Source organism: Manacus candei, unplaced genomic scaffold, assembly GCF_025592945.1.
Source record: "Manacus candei isolate 608988 ecotype Guabito, Panama unplaced genomic scaffold, ASM2559294v1 h1tg000008l, whole genome shotgun sequence".
In the NCBI taxonomy this organism is placed as follows: domain Eukaryota; kingdom Metazoa; phylum Chordata; class Aves; order Passeriformes; family Pipridae; genus Manacus; species Manacus candei.
The window spans coordinates 15,934,241-15,952,974 of NW_026138056.1; the positions used below are offsets into that span (position 1 = coordinate 15,934,241).

At 38.6% G+C, this 18,734-nt stretch overlaps 1 protein-coding gene across 2 annotated transcripts in view; it reads left to right on the forward strand.

Moving 5' to 3' along the window:
- Positions 1–18,734, forward strand: part of SPIDR (scaffold protein involved in DNA repair) — a 200,835-nt gene that overhangs the window by 159,483 nt on the left and 22,618 nt on the right. For both annotated transcript variants that reach the window (XM_051769665.1, XM_051769658.1), the window contains exon 11: positions 12,790–12,948. In XM_051769665.1, the coding sequence (XP_051625625.1) occupies positions 12,790–12,948 (159 nt within the window). The remainder of the gene's footprint in view (positions 1–12,789; positions 12,949–18,734) is intronic.

Here is an 18,734-nt window from a genome sequence, read left to right on the forward strand (position 1 = left end):
TTTGGTTAGGATTTTTTTTAACCTAGTTTCTTTAAATTGGTAAAGCAAAATACTTAAATTAATCCAAGTGGGATTCACTTACTATCTTTTCATTTTTTGTGTTTCTGTCTTGTTGATATTTTCACACTTCTTGAAGTGGGGGAATTTAGGAAACATGTTTTATAAGTGGGTGATCAGAAAGCACATTTATTAAAAATGTAGGCATTTCATCTCCTATTCTTGAGAATATTGTTTGAAGGCTTTGTCACTTTTTTTTTTAGCATATTTCCATATTGAAGTTTAGGGTACTTTCATGTTTCACCTTAGGAGTACATGAGTTACATAGTGTCACAGTGATCCAAAATCACAGTTTTCTGACATTTCTTGGCGGAGGAGATAACACCATGGACAGCGTATTCCATGACAACAAGCAATGCATGAAAGTATAGCCTATATTTGTGTACAGTGTCATCAATGTCATATGCTGGTGGTTCTCTGCATCCTGTATCACATGTCCAGTAGAAAGGAACCACCTTAAAGTAACCTTCAGACCTCCCTCTGATGGTTCCTGATTGCTTTTTTCTGGGGATGAGGGTGAAGCCAGGCTGGAGGGGCAGCCTTAGGAGCCGGATTTGACATGCTTCTACACCAAGAGATCCTACTCAAGTGGAAAGCTTGAAAGGGAAAAATGCAACTGCTAAGATGCTGACAGTACTCAGAAAATTCCAATACTAACCCTGTTGCCTGTGCTTAAAAAGCATAAGCAGCAGCGACTGATGATTAAATGGCTGCACCAAGCTTTGATCTGGTTTTGTGACACTGGTGCTCCAGTGAGGATTAGGGTGTGTACCCTGATCTCAGATGCTCTGCAGTCACGGAGAAGTCCCTGTCCTGACGTTTCCTCGGTGCAGTACCCTGAAGACTGAATTAGAGAAGGAATGTGTGACATTGTGACACATGTGAACGAAAAAGAGGATAAGACAGCAAATGTGACAGTACAGAATGCTATCAACAGGAAACTGCATGTTCAAAAGACAGAGGGTATCTTGTTATCTTGGCTGTGATGTTGTATCTCCTGCTGGCCTGCAATGGATGACAGCTCAGGAAAATCCAAACGTTTAGTTATGTTTGTCCTTTCAAGTGCTGAATCACATCAGAGGCTGTAACATCCCCAGCATGGTGGTAGGAGAACAATGTGCTATTGTTGATATTCTTCTGGATAAGACACAAAACCATAATCTTAACCACAGAATATTAAATCACCTCTTTTGGCATGGGTAGATAGGTTTACTAAGGGCCCTAATCTAGTTCTAATTTGCATTATTATCTTTTGTCTCTCTAGTAGTTTTCATTAGATTTGGTCCTGTTTTCTTCTTTTCTTTGGAATATAAATAATGGGAACAAACTATGCTGTACTGATATTTGAACAGGTTCTTATTTTCAGGACTATTTTCTTTTTAATGGGAAGGGAAAATCAGGATCAAGTATACCACACGTGTAGTTTCTCAGTATTTTACCAGGGTTATTATATGAAATCCAGTGTAATGACTGATTATGTCATTACAATTAAATAGTGTTCTACATGCATGAGATATAAAATACAGACAATCATATGTGCAGGGCAGTTGAGATTAAGATGTTGTAGCAGAGATTTTTTTCTTTTAGGACACTTCCCACTAGCATATGTAATATTTGAAATCTTATGTGTCTGAAGATAACCGAAGTGCTGAAAGAAGTGAGAGCTTCTCTGTGCTTGTTATAGGATTACCCAAATAAATGCCAAAAAAAAAAAAAAAGAGAATATGGCAGATTTAAGATCTTTTTCACATACTGTGTGCTCTATTCCAGGTTCTGATCCTGCTAAAAATGATTCCTTGAAGTTATATGACAATTTAAGTGTGATGTTCATAAAATTGCTTCAGTGTTTGATCATTGATTGGGGCTGAGTTTATATAGTTTAAAAGAGAACCATGGAATTTGCATGAATTATTGAATGAAATTAAGATGAAATGTTACTGAGCCTGCCCAGGTGTTTTCTCTGCCTGCTATACAGCATGAAATGAAGCTCACAGAAATCAATGGAAAGATATTAATTTAAGTGATCTTTAGATAATGGCCCAAACCTACTGCTTATTTAAAAGCAATTTATGTAGCATTGCTGACCTATGACTGAAAATTGTATTTCTCATTTTGAAGAGTTCAAATAAAAGCTTAAAAGGGTAACAAGGATTTATTTTTCATTTTCAAATTGGGAAAACTGCTACCATCTGCAACTCTCTTTCAGCTGCACTTGTTGTGTCCATAATTTCTTATATAAGAAATCCAAATGTGTCTAGGGAAAGTGCTCCTTCAGTAATGTTTGTAGGTCATCCATGGGATTCTACTAGTGTTACCACAGACTGGTATTTCCCCCCTAATCTCTAACTACCAGAGATATGGAAAACAACAAAGTGTAAGAAAGGAAGTGGAAAAGAGGTGATATCAGAGAACATTTCCTCCTCATCTTTGTTTCCTTCACCTTCCACATTTTCTTCCTGCTGTTGCTTCATCATCTCCTAATCATCTCCAGTTGATTCACCTTTCATCTGCATTCCTCTTGGCTGATACATTCCCTCCTGAAGTAGGGTGTGATGGTAGCCAACCACTATGGGGTCAAAAGAAGAGGTTCCTTTCTGGTACGTGGATTGTACCTGCACTCTAAAGGATTTGGATTTATTGCTTTCTTCTCCTATGCCCAATAGTTTCCCCAAAAAAACAGAGATGGTAGCACCACCATATTCTCCTGGCTTCCGAGAGAAAGGTTTTACCGAACTCTATTGCTTCTTCCCTGCAGTCCTACAGCTAATAACCACCATGCTCAAAGCTGCAGCACCTTGGTGCAAGTTGGATCCTTCTCAGATGGTGCTGTAGACTCTCCGTCAGTTTGGGGATGAATTTGGTAGACCAAACTCACAATCATGAGGGGGCAACCATGCTTTTCTTGTGCAGGTGCAGCACTGGGAGGGTGCAGGTTAAATGACAAGGTGCACTTGGATCAAGATGAAGTGTTCAACAGCAGTCCTGTCTAGCAATACTGGCTCTTCCAGTCTTGGCTGGAGGCCATGGTGGGCCAAGTGGTGGACTGAGAGGAATAGGCCTGAGGCTGCTCCTCTGGGGTTCTGGCCCTGTCCACTGATAGCTGCCTCCCAAGCTCATTTCTGCAATGGGAAATAGCTCTGCTTTCTCTGACCCTGTCGCGTTAGAGCTCATCAGAGTGATGTAAATTCAGCAACTGCTGCAAAAGATTTAAAAATAAATGCAAACTAAATTAAGATCTCAAGGCAGGGGGCGGGGGGGGGGGGGGGTGGAACAGGAAAGATATAAAAAAATTTTGTGTAAAATATTAAAAATAAAATCAGACTTTCACTCACATACCTGAATTTACATTTTTGCACTTGATGAATTTGGTTGCACAGAAAACCCAGAATCTCAGAGCTTGCAAAATGAGTGAAAATAAAACAGGGAAATATTTTCCTTCTCCTCTTACAGTTTGTCAAATCGTGTATTTTTATGATTATAAATAGCTAAATCAACAAACTTTTACTGACCGGGGATGTTAAGCACACTTTCGTTGTTGACTTTCAGAACTATTTAAACTCCTGAGTGCTAAAAATTAGAATTCCCTTTGGGAAAGCTTGTAGCTTTCAGTGGACTGGGTTGGAGTCCCCAGTAAGAAGCAGTTAATAGGTAGGCTGTAGTGACTCCAGCAAAACAAGATAATCAATTCCATCTGCTTTTCTAATTAATCACCCTTATTATTGAAAGTCAGGGACATCATGAATTTGCACATTAAGTATATATTTTGAAAAAGAGGATAAGAGTTTTTTGCCTCAGTTGCAGTCAATTAGTCTGACTCCTCTCTTTTCACCTCTCAGAGAAAACCTGGGACCAGCCACCCCCTACTCAGTAGTTACTCTCTACTCCCCAGGTATCCTGTGCTCGAGTGGCAAGGACAACACACATCCTGATTTTTTTGTTGTTTTAACCAGTTTTGCTTGTTCTTGTCAGAAAACGAATAGTTAAAAGGGATGAATAGAACAGTCTGTTTGGGACTTCAGTTTTCCAAAATAAAATATGTAAGTGAGGGAAAGGTTTCATTCAGTTTTGGCATTGCTTTGTTAAGTCAGTTTAAGCCAAGAAAGATTGTTATTCCACACTGTTTGCCGATAGTAGAAAGTTTACATATCGAACTGCTTTTTTTTTCTTGAGGGAAGAAAAAATCAGTATGAATTTAAGGGACGGATCTCATTTGCTTTGCAGAAGAGATTGTTCTGTTAACAACTCATCGAGAAAGAAAAAAAAAAAGATAAACAGGATTAACTGTTTACTTTAAGTGAGCTGAAGTCGGGTTGTTTTTCTGAAGAAGAACACAATGTACTGTTGTATCTGGTTTCCAGAGTGGTGTTTATCATAATTCCTCCTGCAGTGGTTGGTAGAGTGCTGGGAAGGCTCTCCGCCCACTCGCAGCTCGCTCCCTTTCCCTCTCCCATTGAGGCCTCCGGCCAGGACTGCGAGATGGAGCGAGCTGTCCTGTGTGATCTTTACTGCCTGACACGAGCTGACATTGACCGAGAATAAAATAACAGGGGCCGTTTCCTAGAACTCTCAGTGGACTGCTGAGAACTGCTACCATAACTCTTGTAAACACACGGCATGCACACACAAACACGCTCCCTCTCCCTCATTTAGAAACACACCTAGGAGAGGCAGCCACTAGCGCAGAGTAAAGGAAAACAGCGTGAGTGAAAAACAGAACCGGCAGGCCCTGAGAGAAAAGGGAAAATTGCCTTTCTGCTGGGGAAGGAGCCCCAGCAAGATTTTGCTTCTGCTTTTCTTCTTTGCTCTTTGCTCTGCCCTTGACTGTGATGAATATTATACTTTTCTGCTGGTTCAGTGGGCTGATGTGATATTGACACAGCAGAATGTCTTATTGAATACATCTGCAGCTGTGTAAGATATACTTCAGTGTTAACTATATTTCATTTACCTTTCACATACCGTGGGAAGTGCATGTGCAATGCTGTGCTACAAAGAATATATTTTAGGATGTTCTGTGCCCACTAAAATGGACAGATATTTTTTTAATACTCACTGTATGTTGGTTTTTAGTTTTTACATAAAGTCTTCTAGGACCCCATTCATGGTCTCTGTAGTTCAGAAGTAAATCTGGTGAATCCACAGATAATACAATCTTGAAAGATCAGGGACCCCAGTACTGCTGCAAACAGTGTTCTTGCTTCATTCCAGAAGCTGTAAAGCCCTCAGTGAGAATTTTGCAGGGTGAGCTGAGAGTTCTCTAAGTCCTGTAGTGTGAAAGAAATGGGCTGATACTGCAAGGAAGCCCTCTTTCTCTCTCTCTCTCTCTCTCTCCATAAATATATATATATATATATATATATATATATATATCCTCCTACTGATACTGCTAACTCAAATGGGATCCAGCACACATAATAGACTTTGTGGACCAGCCCTCCTAGATATAATCATATTATTCAGCTATTGCTTTCAGATCACTCTTTGAAGACAGGACTTTTATTCTGATTTTTACGTATAAGGAACTGAGGCGTGGAGGAAACATAGCAGGGCAAAGATGATGTGACACATTGCCAGAACCAGCAACCGAATGCTGATTTTCTTGGAAAGGAGGGTGCTGAGCACCTTGCAAGGAAAGATCTTTTGGCAGCACCTCGCCAACTGTTGGAATTCTTGGATGCCAAAACAATAATTACGAAGTGTTGAGATTAAGAAAATAAACAAAGAACCCCTCCTCAGATTCATAGATAAGTACTTGAAATGACTGGGTGGTAATTACATGTTATATTTGGAACATGATTTTTCTATTGGACATCATCCATAAGAAAGACTTGCAGTTTTCAGCTGAGCCTGTAAGTTTCCAAAATATACATTTTTACTCTTGATTAGTAAATCATGACATACAGGAAAGTAATAATTTCTCTGAATTGTATACTGAAATAAACAAGGGATTTTTAAAGGGACTCCACGCTGAAGTAATGGTACACTGAGGACCCTGAGGAGTGTTTGCATCATTATTTTTTTTACCAATACAGTTAACAACACAGTGAGTCTGAAACAAGATGGGGTGATCTGATGTACTTGCTTCTTTGTTACTACCCCAAATTGGCTTTATTTACATTACAAGCTCTATGGAATGAATCTTAGCAGAAGGACTGTGAATTACATACTACATAGTGTGGAAATGCCAGGGGGATAAGGAGGCAGGAAGGCCTTATTGCTTTGTTGAGGCCCAAGTTTATACAAACTTTTAGGCAGTACTTAGGAAGTTATTTTTCCTTAACTTTCTGTGTCTTCTAAACCAACTATCACTATAAAAATTGACTTACATAGCATAATTACTTTGGATTTAAACTATGAATGCAGAAGAATTTCAGTATTCATTTTTGAATCTGACATAAGCTCTCCATGATACTGAAAATATTTTTCTAGTGCAACTGTGTAACTGTTTGAAATTACAGCTTAGGCTCCATATTGGGTTTGAGTGGATGTCAGGAATGTCTTTTTATCATTTTAAATGTTTTGTTTACTTTTGAGAGAAATTCTGTGTACACATAAAACACACACATCAGCAGTTTAATTCAAAAGTGCACTTAGAGACAGTGTCAGCTGGGGAGTTTAAAAAGTTCATTGGTGCCACATGGAAACTTTTTGTAAGAAATGGTTTATGCTGAAAAAATTGTCACATGTGAAGCTGTGGTTGTCACAGCGAATACAAAAAGCTGGCGTTCATGTTACACCAATTCCTGACAAGCTGTATGTAATTCCCACCAGGCAGGTGATGTTCCATGTTTTGAGTGGGAACATTTACAGTGCTGTGGAGCTCTGTTCTCTGTGTGCACATTCTACATTAAAAAGGTATCTCTGCTGACACATTTGGCTCATACAGGTCTCTTCCTACGCAGAAAAGCCCTTTCCCACAGAAGTGCTGCTTCTTCAGGCCATAGACAGAAAATAGTAGGTGGAAGGATTAACCTGAATGAAGAAATGGAAAAAGCAATCAGCAGGCGGGGAATCATGAAAGACCTTGTGGAAGTTGCATTTGATTTTCCAGTCTGTATTGAAGTGATTATTCAAGGAAGTGAAAAAAAAAAAACAGTTATTTTATAACCACTCTCACTCCTTTTTTTTTTTACAAATGTATAAAATTGTAATGAAAAGCAAAGAAAATCCAAAAGTATGGACTTGGTATAGTTATTGTAGTGAGTTATTTGCAAGCATGTTACAGAAATCCTCTGTTAGGAAGTGCCTGCAAAATAAAGTTCCCTTTCCTGAGACCAGAGAGGCCTCTGCTACATATTTTCTATTGGAGATGCTGAGATAAGACTTGTTCATTTCCCTGGTGATACTCTGACATGTGTAGTTTCCACTTATACTTCTGCCAGGTCCAGAGCTGCCTTCTCCTTTCTTTCCTTCTGGGCTCTTCTACAGTTGCCCAAAAAAACATACATGATCACAAACTGTGCTTTTCAGTAATTTTAAACCTCCAGTTTTCAAATTACCATGTCATCTCACTGCTTCAAACAAGAACACCAGCCTGGGTGCTAGAAATGTCTGTACTTGGAGGGAGTTATGACCAGGATTCTTATTCTAGCTTGACATTCCCCTTATAAACTGAAAACAGTGGTGCCTGTGCTTGTGTTTTCCTCTGTACCTATGCAGAGAAGGAGCTAGTTATCACCATCATTAATTTATAGTTGTATTATTCAATCCATAGTTATATTCTGTAGAGCTTCACTCACTATTTAGTGACAGCAAATAGTATGGATTTTAAGCAGAAACCCCTGAATCTTGTGTCTCCCTAAAGAAGGCTACGTACTTGTCAAAAGGGAGCATGAAGCAATGGATGACGTGGTGAATATTGTTCTTTTAATAGAGAAATTCTGCTTGTGTTACAAGGGGGTAGGGAAGATGGATGGTTGTCCCTGTACCCTGAGCTTTAATTTTTCTGTTGCAGTATGAGTATGGTGAATGCAAGGAGTTCATAGGGTAGGGAGAAATTAAATCCCAGTAGGGTGGTGTCCTGCAGGTTACAATTTGAATCTGAGCCATATTAGCAGGAGTTAATCAGCTCCACCTTGAGACTTGACCAGACAAGTTGCTGAATTGGAGTTGTGTAGGTAGTGTTGTGCCTCTGGTGATGAAGGGAGAGGGGGTTTTTGTTTATGTGTGTTTATGTACGTGTGCTTTATGCCTTTGCTAGGACCGCACCTCACAGAGATAAGAAGTCCTTCTGACAAACAAAGCAGCAGCAGCTGTCTCATGGATGGTTCAGATAAAGAATGAACAAATATCAGAGCTAATACAAGTCAATTAGTTTTCAGACATTTTCCCATTCCCCTCTTTCTCTCCCTTCCAAAGAAAGAGCAACTAATGAAGTCGCTGCAGAGCTCTGCAGAGGTGACAGTATTTGCCTGGCCATCTTGCTCCTCATGCTGTACTTCACAACCTAACTGTGCATGGAGAAGAGCCACTGTGGGCCACACAATTTTCCTCCTACCCAAGGGTAAAACAATTATTTGTTGATTAAGATCTGTTTGTGACAAATTTCTGCTGCTTGTTTTCACAAGACTCGGTAAAGGCAGTACCTGTGTAATCAGTCCATTCTGGCCTCCATGCACTCTCATCTCCTCTGCAGGAGGAGATCTTCCTTTTCTTAGTCTTTTCCACTAGCTGCTGAGGAGACTGGAGATAAGCAAAAATGAAGAAGGTTTTTGTTGCACTTACCTCTCCAGAAAGTCAGCTGCCTCATACAAGGCAGCAGTATGGAGGGGTATGATTTTTCTTGCATAAAAAAGTAATAGTAAAAGAACTGCTTACCCTTTACCCATGAAGAGTGACTAACTGGGAGAAGGGCATGGCAGTAATCCTGTAAACTTCTCCAGATTTCTACTGTGAGACATTTTGTCCTAAAGATCAGCACAGTCATAGAAATAATGCAGAGTAATCAGTCTCATCTTCCCCCAGCCCCCATCCTTGCTCCTGGCTATTAACAAATTAACAAAATCTTCCCAAGCTTTTGCATGAGACTTACTGTGTCATTACTCAAAAAAAAAAAAAAAAAGCTAATCTCTGCCTCAGTTCTTATAATTCCCTATCTTTATAATTCCCTATCTTCGCCCCCTTTGTTATTACCCATGCATCATACTTCAACTTTTCCTTAGTCTGCTCTCCCACGTTTGCTCTCTACTGGCTTTCCTGTTACCCCTTACTCTTCTGGAGTGAATTCTGCTATTTTACATGAGAAATTTCAATTTCCAAAACCATATCTTAAACTGAGGTCTTACACAGGGTTGCATCCTGTTGTCCCAAAAATAAAGATGACCATTATTTCCTCCACACACAAGCACCACTGATTAAATTGGAGATGTTACCTGTCTTTTTTTTTTTATCAGTTCATTACTATGCATACTGACAGGGCATTTGTAAAGGTATGTTTAACCTGATTAACTGACTCAGTACAAACCCACATTTTATGAAAAAAAAAGTGTTTGTGATAGATGTGCACAAAACATAAATGCTGAATTCCTGGGGGGCAGATACTAATTTTGGCTTTGCAACTTGTCTCACAATTTAGATGTGGGATTTTATCCTGGTAGCGAACTTCAAAGGGGGAAGAAATCATGGGACAAGCTGTTGCTTAAATCACAGTTAGACTTTATACTAAAAATTAATTTGCAAGCACATTTGGTGTAATATGAGAGCAACACTGCAACATGGGAAAATAATACACATGCACTTTTCTGGGAATGAAGTGAAATCAAGAAAAAAAACAGTGCTGGTGAGGAAGTTAAGGTCGTGAATCAACAGCCTCTGCATGCAGCTGAACTACTGTCAGTGATGCTGACAGCATGTGCAAAATCCATAAGAACAGAACCAATTTCGAAGAACAGGGGGGTAGTTCTCCAAGTGCATCACTGAGTGTGTTGTGGGATACAACTGGTTTTATCATAGTCATTAAGTAGGAAAATCAATTGTCACCTGTCATTAAATACCTATGGCATTTCAAGGTTTTGTCATCATTCATTCATACTGTTTTAAAAGAATGGTGAAGCAGGGACCATGTGTTTGTGAAGTTCTCTTCATGGCGTTGGTTTGGGATATTCCTCTTTTAGTCTGAAATTGGGCATCTGAAGGTTATTTGTGAAATTCTGTCTTCCGAGGGAGTGAACATATGCATTTCATTTTAAACGCATGTTGCAGAGAAATCATGGCTATCTTTTGGATACTGTTAGAACAAGTGTAGTATAGTGTCTGTCTGCTCATGTGTACAAACCTGACAGAACAAAAGTACTTGGAATCTGATGCTATAGGTTCTGCTGCCCTGTGTTGCTTCATGATGCCAATAATCATGAATGTTTTTCTAGTGTGAGTGGGAACATTAGTGATAGGAGCCTCAAATTACACAGTTCTTCAGTGCATTGAGCTTGGTCATAAGATGACCGTTCTCCCATCATATGACCTGAGATGTCGTGCTGCATCTGGACAACTGGAGTGAGAGCTTCGAGGAAAATACATCCTTGTCTAGAAGTAGTACTCCATGCAAACAGGAGTTTACTTCTGCAGAGTTAATTTTCAAGGAACTCAGATGATGATGATGATGATGATGATGATTTGGCTACAGAATTTTTTTGGTCAGATCAGTTTCCTGTCCCAACCATTTATGCCACCACCACAAAGGGATGGAAATCTGTGGCCAGGGATGTGGGGAGTTGAGGCTCCTATGTCTGACAGAAACCATCTCATTGCTTGAGTTAAAAGGGCATGGAAAAATGCACTTTTAGTGACTGATGTCTTCAGCACCAACCAAGCTAATTTTATTTGGGCAATTAACATGTCCCAGAGGATTTAATATGACCCTGGTGCCAGCTAGTCTGGAACTTACTTGTGTTCAGTTATGTCTCACTAAAGATATGAGAAATCCCAGTGATCAGTTAAGAGACTGCTGAACTGATCTGATCTGACGCTAACTCAGTTGGCCCTTCCTTGCTCCAAGATATGGAGGCCTAATTTTTCACAATTAACAGTCAATGTTTTGTTAACATAGGCAAAACTGTTTGCTTTGTTTTTCCGGTTCCCCTCAATCTGATTTTCAGAAATGTCCAGAGCATATGAGCTGTGGTTTTCCAAACAAAACAGCATCACAAGGAGTTTCAGTCAAATCAGTTAAAACTCAGGGGAGTTCTTAACTGATTGCAAAGTCCTGACATGGAAAGCAGCAGGCAAATGTAGTTTTTTTAGTTTGTTTTGGTTTTTTTTCTGGTGATGACTCTGTTTGTACGGGACCCTCGTAGCTAGACATATGGGGAAGACATGGGAGCCTTTGTTTGTGTCCAGTCCTACCCCTCCCTGTTCCTTAAAACCAGCACCAGAGTCTGAAAAATGAGGACTCTTAGCTGGTGCTCGCATAACTGCTGATGTCTGAAAGCCTTTGGGGTTGTAGCTTATGTTGAATACAGCTTTCTTAAGGGTGTAAGCCAAAGTTAGACAGTTCATAACAAACAAGGAAAGTGTGATTAATGGTCTTCCACATGCTTACTTTTCCAGGCAAAGAAAATACATGAATTTCTTCAATGTAGGAACTAATTTAATTTAAAATTCAATTTATAAAGATATAATGACTACTGTTGAATGCTTTCAGGATGTGTGTATGTTACATGATGTGCTCCAAAAGCAGTTGGAGTTGGCTTGCTGTGAACAATGGTGCTGCTCTGGGGAAGGTAGTTTTGGCATGAAATGAGCTGAATTCTGCTCCCTAGTGCACCCCTGAGTTTTATATAGAAATAAGGATGCATGTGCTACCCTCAAAGGTAATTTTTGACTCCCTTTGAAAAGTTTCCATGCTTAACTGTCTCTTTCTGAGGCAATTAAACCCATCTTGTAGACAGCAGCCTCCTTCCTCCAGCCCTGCATGACTCATGCTATCGTGGCTGCTCATCTCAGGTGCAGAATCTTGTGAAATGCGTTTTTGACTATCTAAATGTATGACATCCACTGACTTTGCCTTATCTCTTACAACAGTAATATCTTCTCAAGATGCCAGCAACTTGGTTAAGCAATACTTCCCAGCCTTACAGCCCCATCTTCCATAGATTAATCAAATTGTTTGTTTAGCAGGTTCTTTAATTACCTTCTTAAAATAGTTTCTCTGGGCTTCCTCATACCCAATACTGAATATACCAATTTGCAGTTACATGTTGGGTTTTTTTAAAAAGAAAAATTGATGTTTCACTCTTTTTTGCCTCCTCAGAACTCTTTCTTAAAAAAAAAAAAGTTATAGGAAATGTAATGCTTGCTTTGCCAGTTTCAGTGTTGGTGATTATTACTTGTGAAATATGTTGCTTTATTTACTTCTAAGCAGAATTTTTATATTTGTACACACGTGTATGTTTCTGTCATTGCACTGTCTGCATTGCAGAATTCACCTTAACTAAGGCAAAACCTCAACTTTCTTTCTTTATAAGTACACAAACTACATAGTGCATAACAGTTAATTCATCTAATCCCCAGTGCAAGCCTTATACACTTTGTTTCAGTCATGCTTCTCTATTTCATGGCTCTTTTATCTCCTGAAAATGTACATGAGAAAAACTTTAATGAAACAAAATCTCTTGGTTTTGTTTATATGTTGTAGAGCATAAACCTTGTCCTGAAGTTTGTAATACAGTTTTCAGAAATTTGCTCACTGGTTTGTTATGAAGACCAGCCAATGAGTAACAGAGGAATGTTTTGCAGGTTATGCCTCCTTGTCCAGGATGCCTATGGCATGTTCAGTGAAGTGCAGCTGCAGTCCCTGAGTTCCACAGATGACATTGAACAGTATTGCAGGAGATGGGAAGGAAAATTCTGCTGCTTAGCTGGAATGAAAATTTTACAGAGAGCTACAAGAGGAAGGTGAGAACAACTAATGGGAGAACGTATTGGTTGATGTGGCAGGCAGAGATGATCTGCCTTTTTATTTATTTCTGTGACCAACATTCTTTGAAACAACTGAACCTGTCTTTGTTCAATTAAAAGTCCTTATTGCTACTTTTGGGGCATCCAGTTGTACTTGACCCCACTGTACTCCAAAATAGCATAAATAAGCTAATGCACAAATACACCCTTAACAGAGAAAGGAATTGCTGTATGCAATATTTAATAAAATATGAATGGTTACTTCGTCTTCAGTAGATTCAGAGACTTAAAAACATTAGTTCACCTCCCTTCTATTGCAGAACTTTTTATTGCAGTAAGCTTTTCTACAGTGCTGCCCAGTATGGGTTGAACTTTCAAGCACAGGCTTTCTCTGACTATATGAGAGTTTAATTCTTTTAAGTCTGTATGGCTTTAGAACTATAGTTTAAGTTTCTTAAAAAAAATATAAAATCCTGTTTTGAAATAAGAATGTCATCAGGTTTATAGAAAATCCCCTCAGGTTAGTAACAAATTGACTTACGGTACCTCTCAGATTTTGCTTATTCTGTGGTTCCTTTTACATTCTTTGAATAAAATAAAATAACTTCAGTCAGAAAAAAAAATTAAATAGTTAAAGTATCTTACAGATTATCTTTCTAGGGAAAGTGATACAGTGTTCTCATGGGGACCTATATAAATATAATTAGATTGGTTCAGTTCTCAACATAATTTATTCGTACGAGCCTCCGATCTAGATAAGCCTTTGCTATTAGAATGGCTATGGTATTTCTGCTGACACTTTTTTTCCTGTTGAAAAATGCTGTTTCATCAAAACCAGAATGTTTCATGGAAACATTATCTATTTTGGAGACAACTTTGTTGGGAAGATTTTTTCAGGTCCAGAGGGAGTGAATATTCTCTCTCTCATTCTCATTTCATGAAAACTTTGAGAAAGTCTCATTTTTGTTTCATATTGGAACAAAAACAAATTTCAAAGCCTTGAAATGTTTAGCAAAATGGAATTGTTGTTTTCCAGCCAGCCCTATTCAGTATGCTTTTCTTTTTATGTACTTGCAGTGTTAATTTTCAGATCCTTTGGATTTCAAGTCTACTTGCATTTTTATGGACCTTTAATAACAAACACGTCTTCTTATTTAATTATTTTGTTGGCTTTTTTTCCGAGTTACATTTTTTCCAAACAAATTAAATAATGGCTTTGGAATTCTGGATACAAATGAAGTTTTACAACTGGCTGCTGGTGCTTCCAGTACTCTGCCTAGCTAATAAGAGACAGACTTTTTCTAATGTAAATTCTGTTTCAAAGCATCAGTAACTTACTTCTGGCTATTCTGAGGATGATTAGAAGACACACTGCTGAAAATGCTGGTGGCTCAGCTGGAGCTGTGCTGGTGGTAACCCTGCTAGGGAACATTAAAAGAAAATGGCTAGTGTAGCTTCGGGGACAGTGCAGTGGTTAAAACGTGATTTCATTGTACAAGATGGGTGGGTGGTGGAATTGTTCAGAGATTTATTCTTTCTTAATTGTTTTAGCCTAAGTTCTGCTTTATAACTTTTTATTACTTTTAAGTGTTTGGGACACATTCTAGGTGTGATGGAAACCACAGTAAAGCCATAGCTGAAATGAATATGAGGGAGTACTTATTCGCAGGGAGCATAATTAAGCTGTAGAACTCATTGCCACTGGATAAATAGATTTCCAGAGCCAGTGGTATATCCAAACACATGATGGGATGTGCCTGTGAGTGCCCAACCTTGGCTTGCAGCATATGAGTGAATAAGAACTATGTGGTCTGCCCTGCAAGAAAGACTGCTGCCTCTTTTCTTTTTTTTTTTTGAGAACACCAATTACTTTTTGGAAGGAGATGACTTTTAAACTGTTTGTTTCCTGGAGTCTGACAGTGGCTTTTAAAATGGACAAAAGGGAATAAAATGTAGGAAATACGAGGGAAAAGTAATGACTTTTTTCCTTGTGCCTTTGAAGCACATGATCTGGAGAAAGCCAGGAATGGCTAATAAGATCCCATATGTGCATGTTGTCCCACAGTCACATGGATTGTAATCAGAGACAGAGTACTTCCTCCATCCCTCCATGAGGCAGAGGAGATTTGCTAATAGATACAAGAAGTTTTCAAGCATTTTGCATCAGTGGACTACTGCTATTGTTCAGAAAATTTTCCAGACCATCATCCATCCTCATCATCAAGTATCTAATGTTTAACATCATTCCAGTAAATGTAATTTGAAAATCACTGTTGTTAAGCTGAAGTTGCATTTCAAGGGCTAAAAACCTATAAACCTGTAATAAGAAGTATTTTACATTCAGGCAAAAACCTGGCTCTAAGCATTTGATCTTTGGAATGGACCTCTACTGTTAAGATGTGCTGAAGACTAAACCCATTTCTTCTCCAATGAGAAAACATTTGTGTTCCAAAAGTGGGATAAGAACTTATACAACCATGTCCTGTCTTGATGAAGATCAACCCTGTAAAAAATCGTAGTAATCTTTCATTGAGAGAAACACTGTTAATGTTGAATATTGGTTTTGAATACTCATATGCTCTAACAAGTACTAGGGCCTCGTACTAGGTCATTTGAAGGTCTTTCACTGATTTAGGTGGTTTTCAGAAAAAGTCCCATACCCCACAGAAAACATACTACCCCAAACCATTCCTTCAAGAAATCCTTCCCTTTGCCATCCAGTAAAGGAAGTGGTGTTTCCTTTTGCAGCCCAGTTTCTGGCAATCCTGTAAGACAGATGGACATGGCTGAGTCATGGCAGAGTTGCCATAGCTTGTTCAGTGTTCAGTTTCCAGTAGTTCTTCTACTCTCTTCTTGAGGCTGCTGGATAAGTTAGGAAACAGTATTGTAGCAGCTGAATTAACTTACGTGGTTCGGTATCTGTTTCCCGACACCTTTTCTCTTCACCCTCCCATTCATACTTGTCTCCTAGCCTTTCCTGCAACTATGCCCTGAACTGCATGCTTAGTATCAGCAAAAAAAAGAATAAAAATATTACAGTGGTTTAAAGGGAAAAGACTGAAAAATGTTCATTGATCTGCTGCTGGTGGTGTTGGCTCCTTAGAGGCATGTATTCTCGCTCTCGCCCTCCCACTACCTCATGTGTCACTCTTAAATTCAGCCCTTTGAGAAAGAGGAAGTGAAATTTTGAGCGTGTGCTGCTAGAGGCAGGAGTGTTGGTTCTGAATCCATATGCAGTGCAGCTAACATATAACCCCCCCGATTTTAATGGATCCCAGGCATGTTTCAAGTATGTCCAGTATAACCAGTAACTAAATGGATGCAACGAGGTGCAGGGACTGAGCACTCACTAAAATGCCTCAGGATTAAATAACCTATAAATTGTCACAGTTGCTGCTTCCTACCAGAAATTAATTTCAATGAGCTAGGATAAACTTTGTAGTTAGATATGTGTCTTTGTCAACAAAAACTATTAATTTTATGGTTTTATCCCTGACTGGAGTTCCACGCATAATTTGGATTTTGACAAAGTGTGTCTTTTCACCTGATTTTCCAAGCACTGAGTTGTTTTACAGCTGAGTATAGCACATGTACCTACTTCTTCGTTTTATGCTTTCTTATATGTTAAAAATATGAAGAGTTTCAGCGGAATGGATGACACCCATTTATAAAGGGAGAGAGGAGGAAGAACACAGGGTGGCGGTACAAATTTTGTCCCTAAATTCAAAAAACACTTAATAAGCTTCAAAAGAAGAGGCAGCTATTGCATTGATAGTGTTAAAATCCACGCTTAAGTTGGATAGGCTAAAACATTTAGAAGGATACATCAACTCATAAGCTTTGGCATTTGAACCAACATTTAATTCATAGCAGGCTGTACTATCTGTTGGATTTTCCTCTAAAGTAAGTAGACTCTGAACAGAGTTCAACAACCAGTGTTAAGTTCTTCTGAAACATTTCTGCATTTTCAAATAAAGTTGGTTTCTGTTGTTTGTCATTTTAAACTTTCAAATGTTAGGCACTGAAATGTGAAATCTCTCTGTATGTCTGTAGTGGTCACTATTGTGCCTGAGGGCTTTCATTCTTTTTTTTTTCCTCTTCTTTTTATTTAAGTTTCATGCTTCACTGGCCTCTATTTCTCTCTTTTTTTTCTTTACTCTTCACTGTGTACTTTCTCTTCGTTTTGCTTTGCCCTCAGAAGAGAGGACCACTGCTAACTGATACACAAGTAAGTGTTTCAACTGCTAGACATAGACAGGAAATGTGATAGTAAGAACTCTCCACAGAGCAAGGAGGTCAGAACTTCCTTCCTTTAGTTTTCCCTCCTCCAAAACGACTGGCTCTAAAAGAGCCACCCACGTCTCTGAGGTTTTGAGGTCCTGAAACACTTCAGTAATTGCTGTGGTTAAAAGTTGAGTTCCATTTAAAGCATAATTTCAGTAATCATATTGGAGTTTTGAATATTTGCATTACTTTTTTATCAATTTCTGTGACTGCTTATGTATCAGAAATTATCTTTTTTTATCTTCTGAGTTTTCTATTCTTTATAAGCATGGACTTCTACTTGTATCTTCAGTGCTTCTGTCTTTAATGTGTTTAGTAACCATCACTGGAGAATAACATAGGCATATCCATGTCGATTTGAAAGTATTTTTATGGTATCATTTCAGTGGTTTAATGTAGTACATGTAATTTCTAATGTACTATAGAAAGTTGAGTTATTAAAGTATGTAAATTGTTTAACAAAATAATTTCATATATCTAAACAAAACTTTGGGAAAAATCAGCAGCCCTTCCTCCCTCTTCATTTTTTGACTGAGATGCTGGTTTAGTAGGCTCAGATTTTTACTTTGTGGCTTTGTTTCTTTTATTACTAAAGTCTGAGAAAATGTGGTGTTGCATAGTTTGTGCACTACAAGATCTTAGTAGGTCAGTTAAAGGGAGAGGTAGCCTACAGTATGAACTTTTTATTTGGATTACTTGTCCCTTGAGAGTTGAAGCTTATGCAGCCTAGGTGATTATTTAGGAATTTCTTCTTAGTTTTGCACAAAGGGCTAGGAATTAATTTATTTTTGAGTTCTTAATAATTGAGACTGACACTGCCAAAGAAAACTGTTTTGTTTTAGACTAAAATTGTAAGAAGTAGGAGAGGAGGAAGCAGAGAAGTGCCAAGTCTGGAGTCCTCAGAGCAAAGCAGTGGAAGATATTGGAAGAGAGTCCTAGCATCTTCTTGTTCCTTGCTGTAAACCTTACATAGTGTTTCTTCTTTTCCTACTTATGAACCTTCTTTTCCTTTAACTCTCTTTGACATTGCTGATATTTTCTCCCTGTTGTAATTTTCCCCTGAGACTGTGTTATGATTGTTAAAGTCAGAAAATACCCCAGCCTATAAGCTGTATGCTAAGCGTTGAATCAGGTATGGCACACACCAAATTCTTGGACCAGAACTGTAGCTGAAACCTCATGCATGTAAGAGAAATAAACAAAATCTCCTTATTAAATTATAAAGGAAGTTGTCAGGTTAGAGTCAGTGAAATAGTTTTGAAAAGTTAAAATTTGGTCTTGTTTGATTTTTGTAGTACAGCTTGTAGTATAAATGAATGGAATTTCCACAGGATCAGAGAGGTGCTGATAGCCTAAGTACTCGTTTATCAGTTTACTGGCTGTCTATAGTTACAACACCTTTGCTCTTTATTTGTATGTTTTTACCAAAAAAGTCATAGAGCAAATAGGTGTATGAATGTATGCATATACCAATCTATGCCATTTGACTGCAGTGAAGG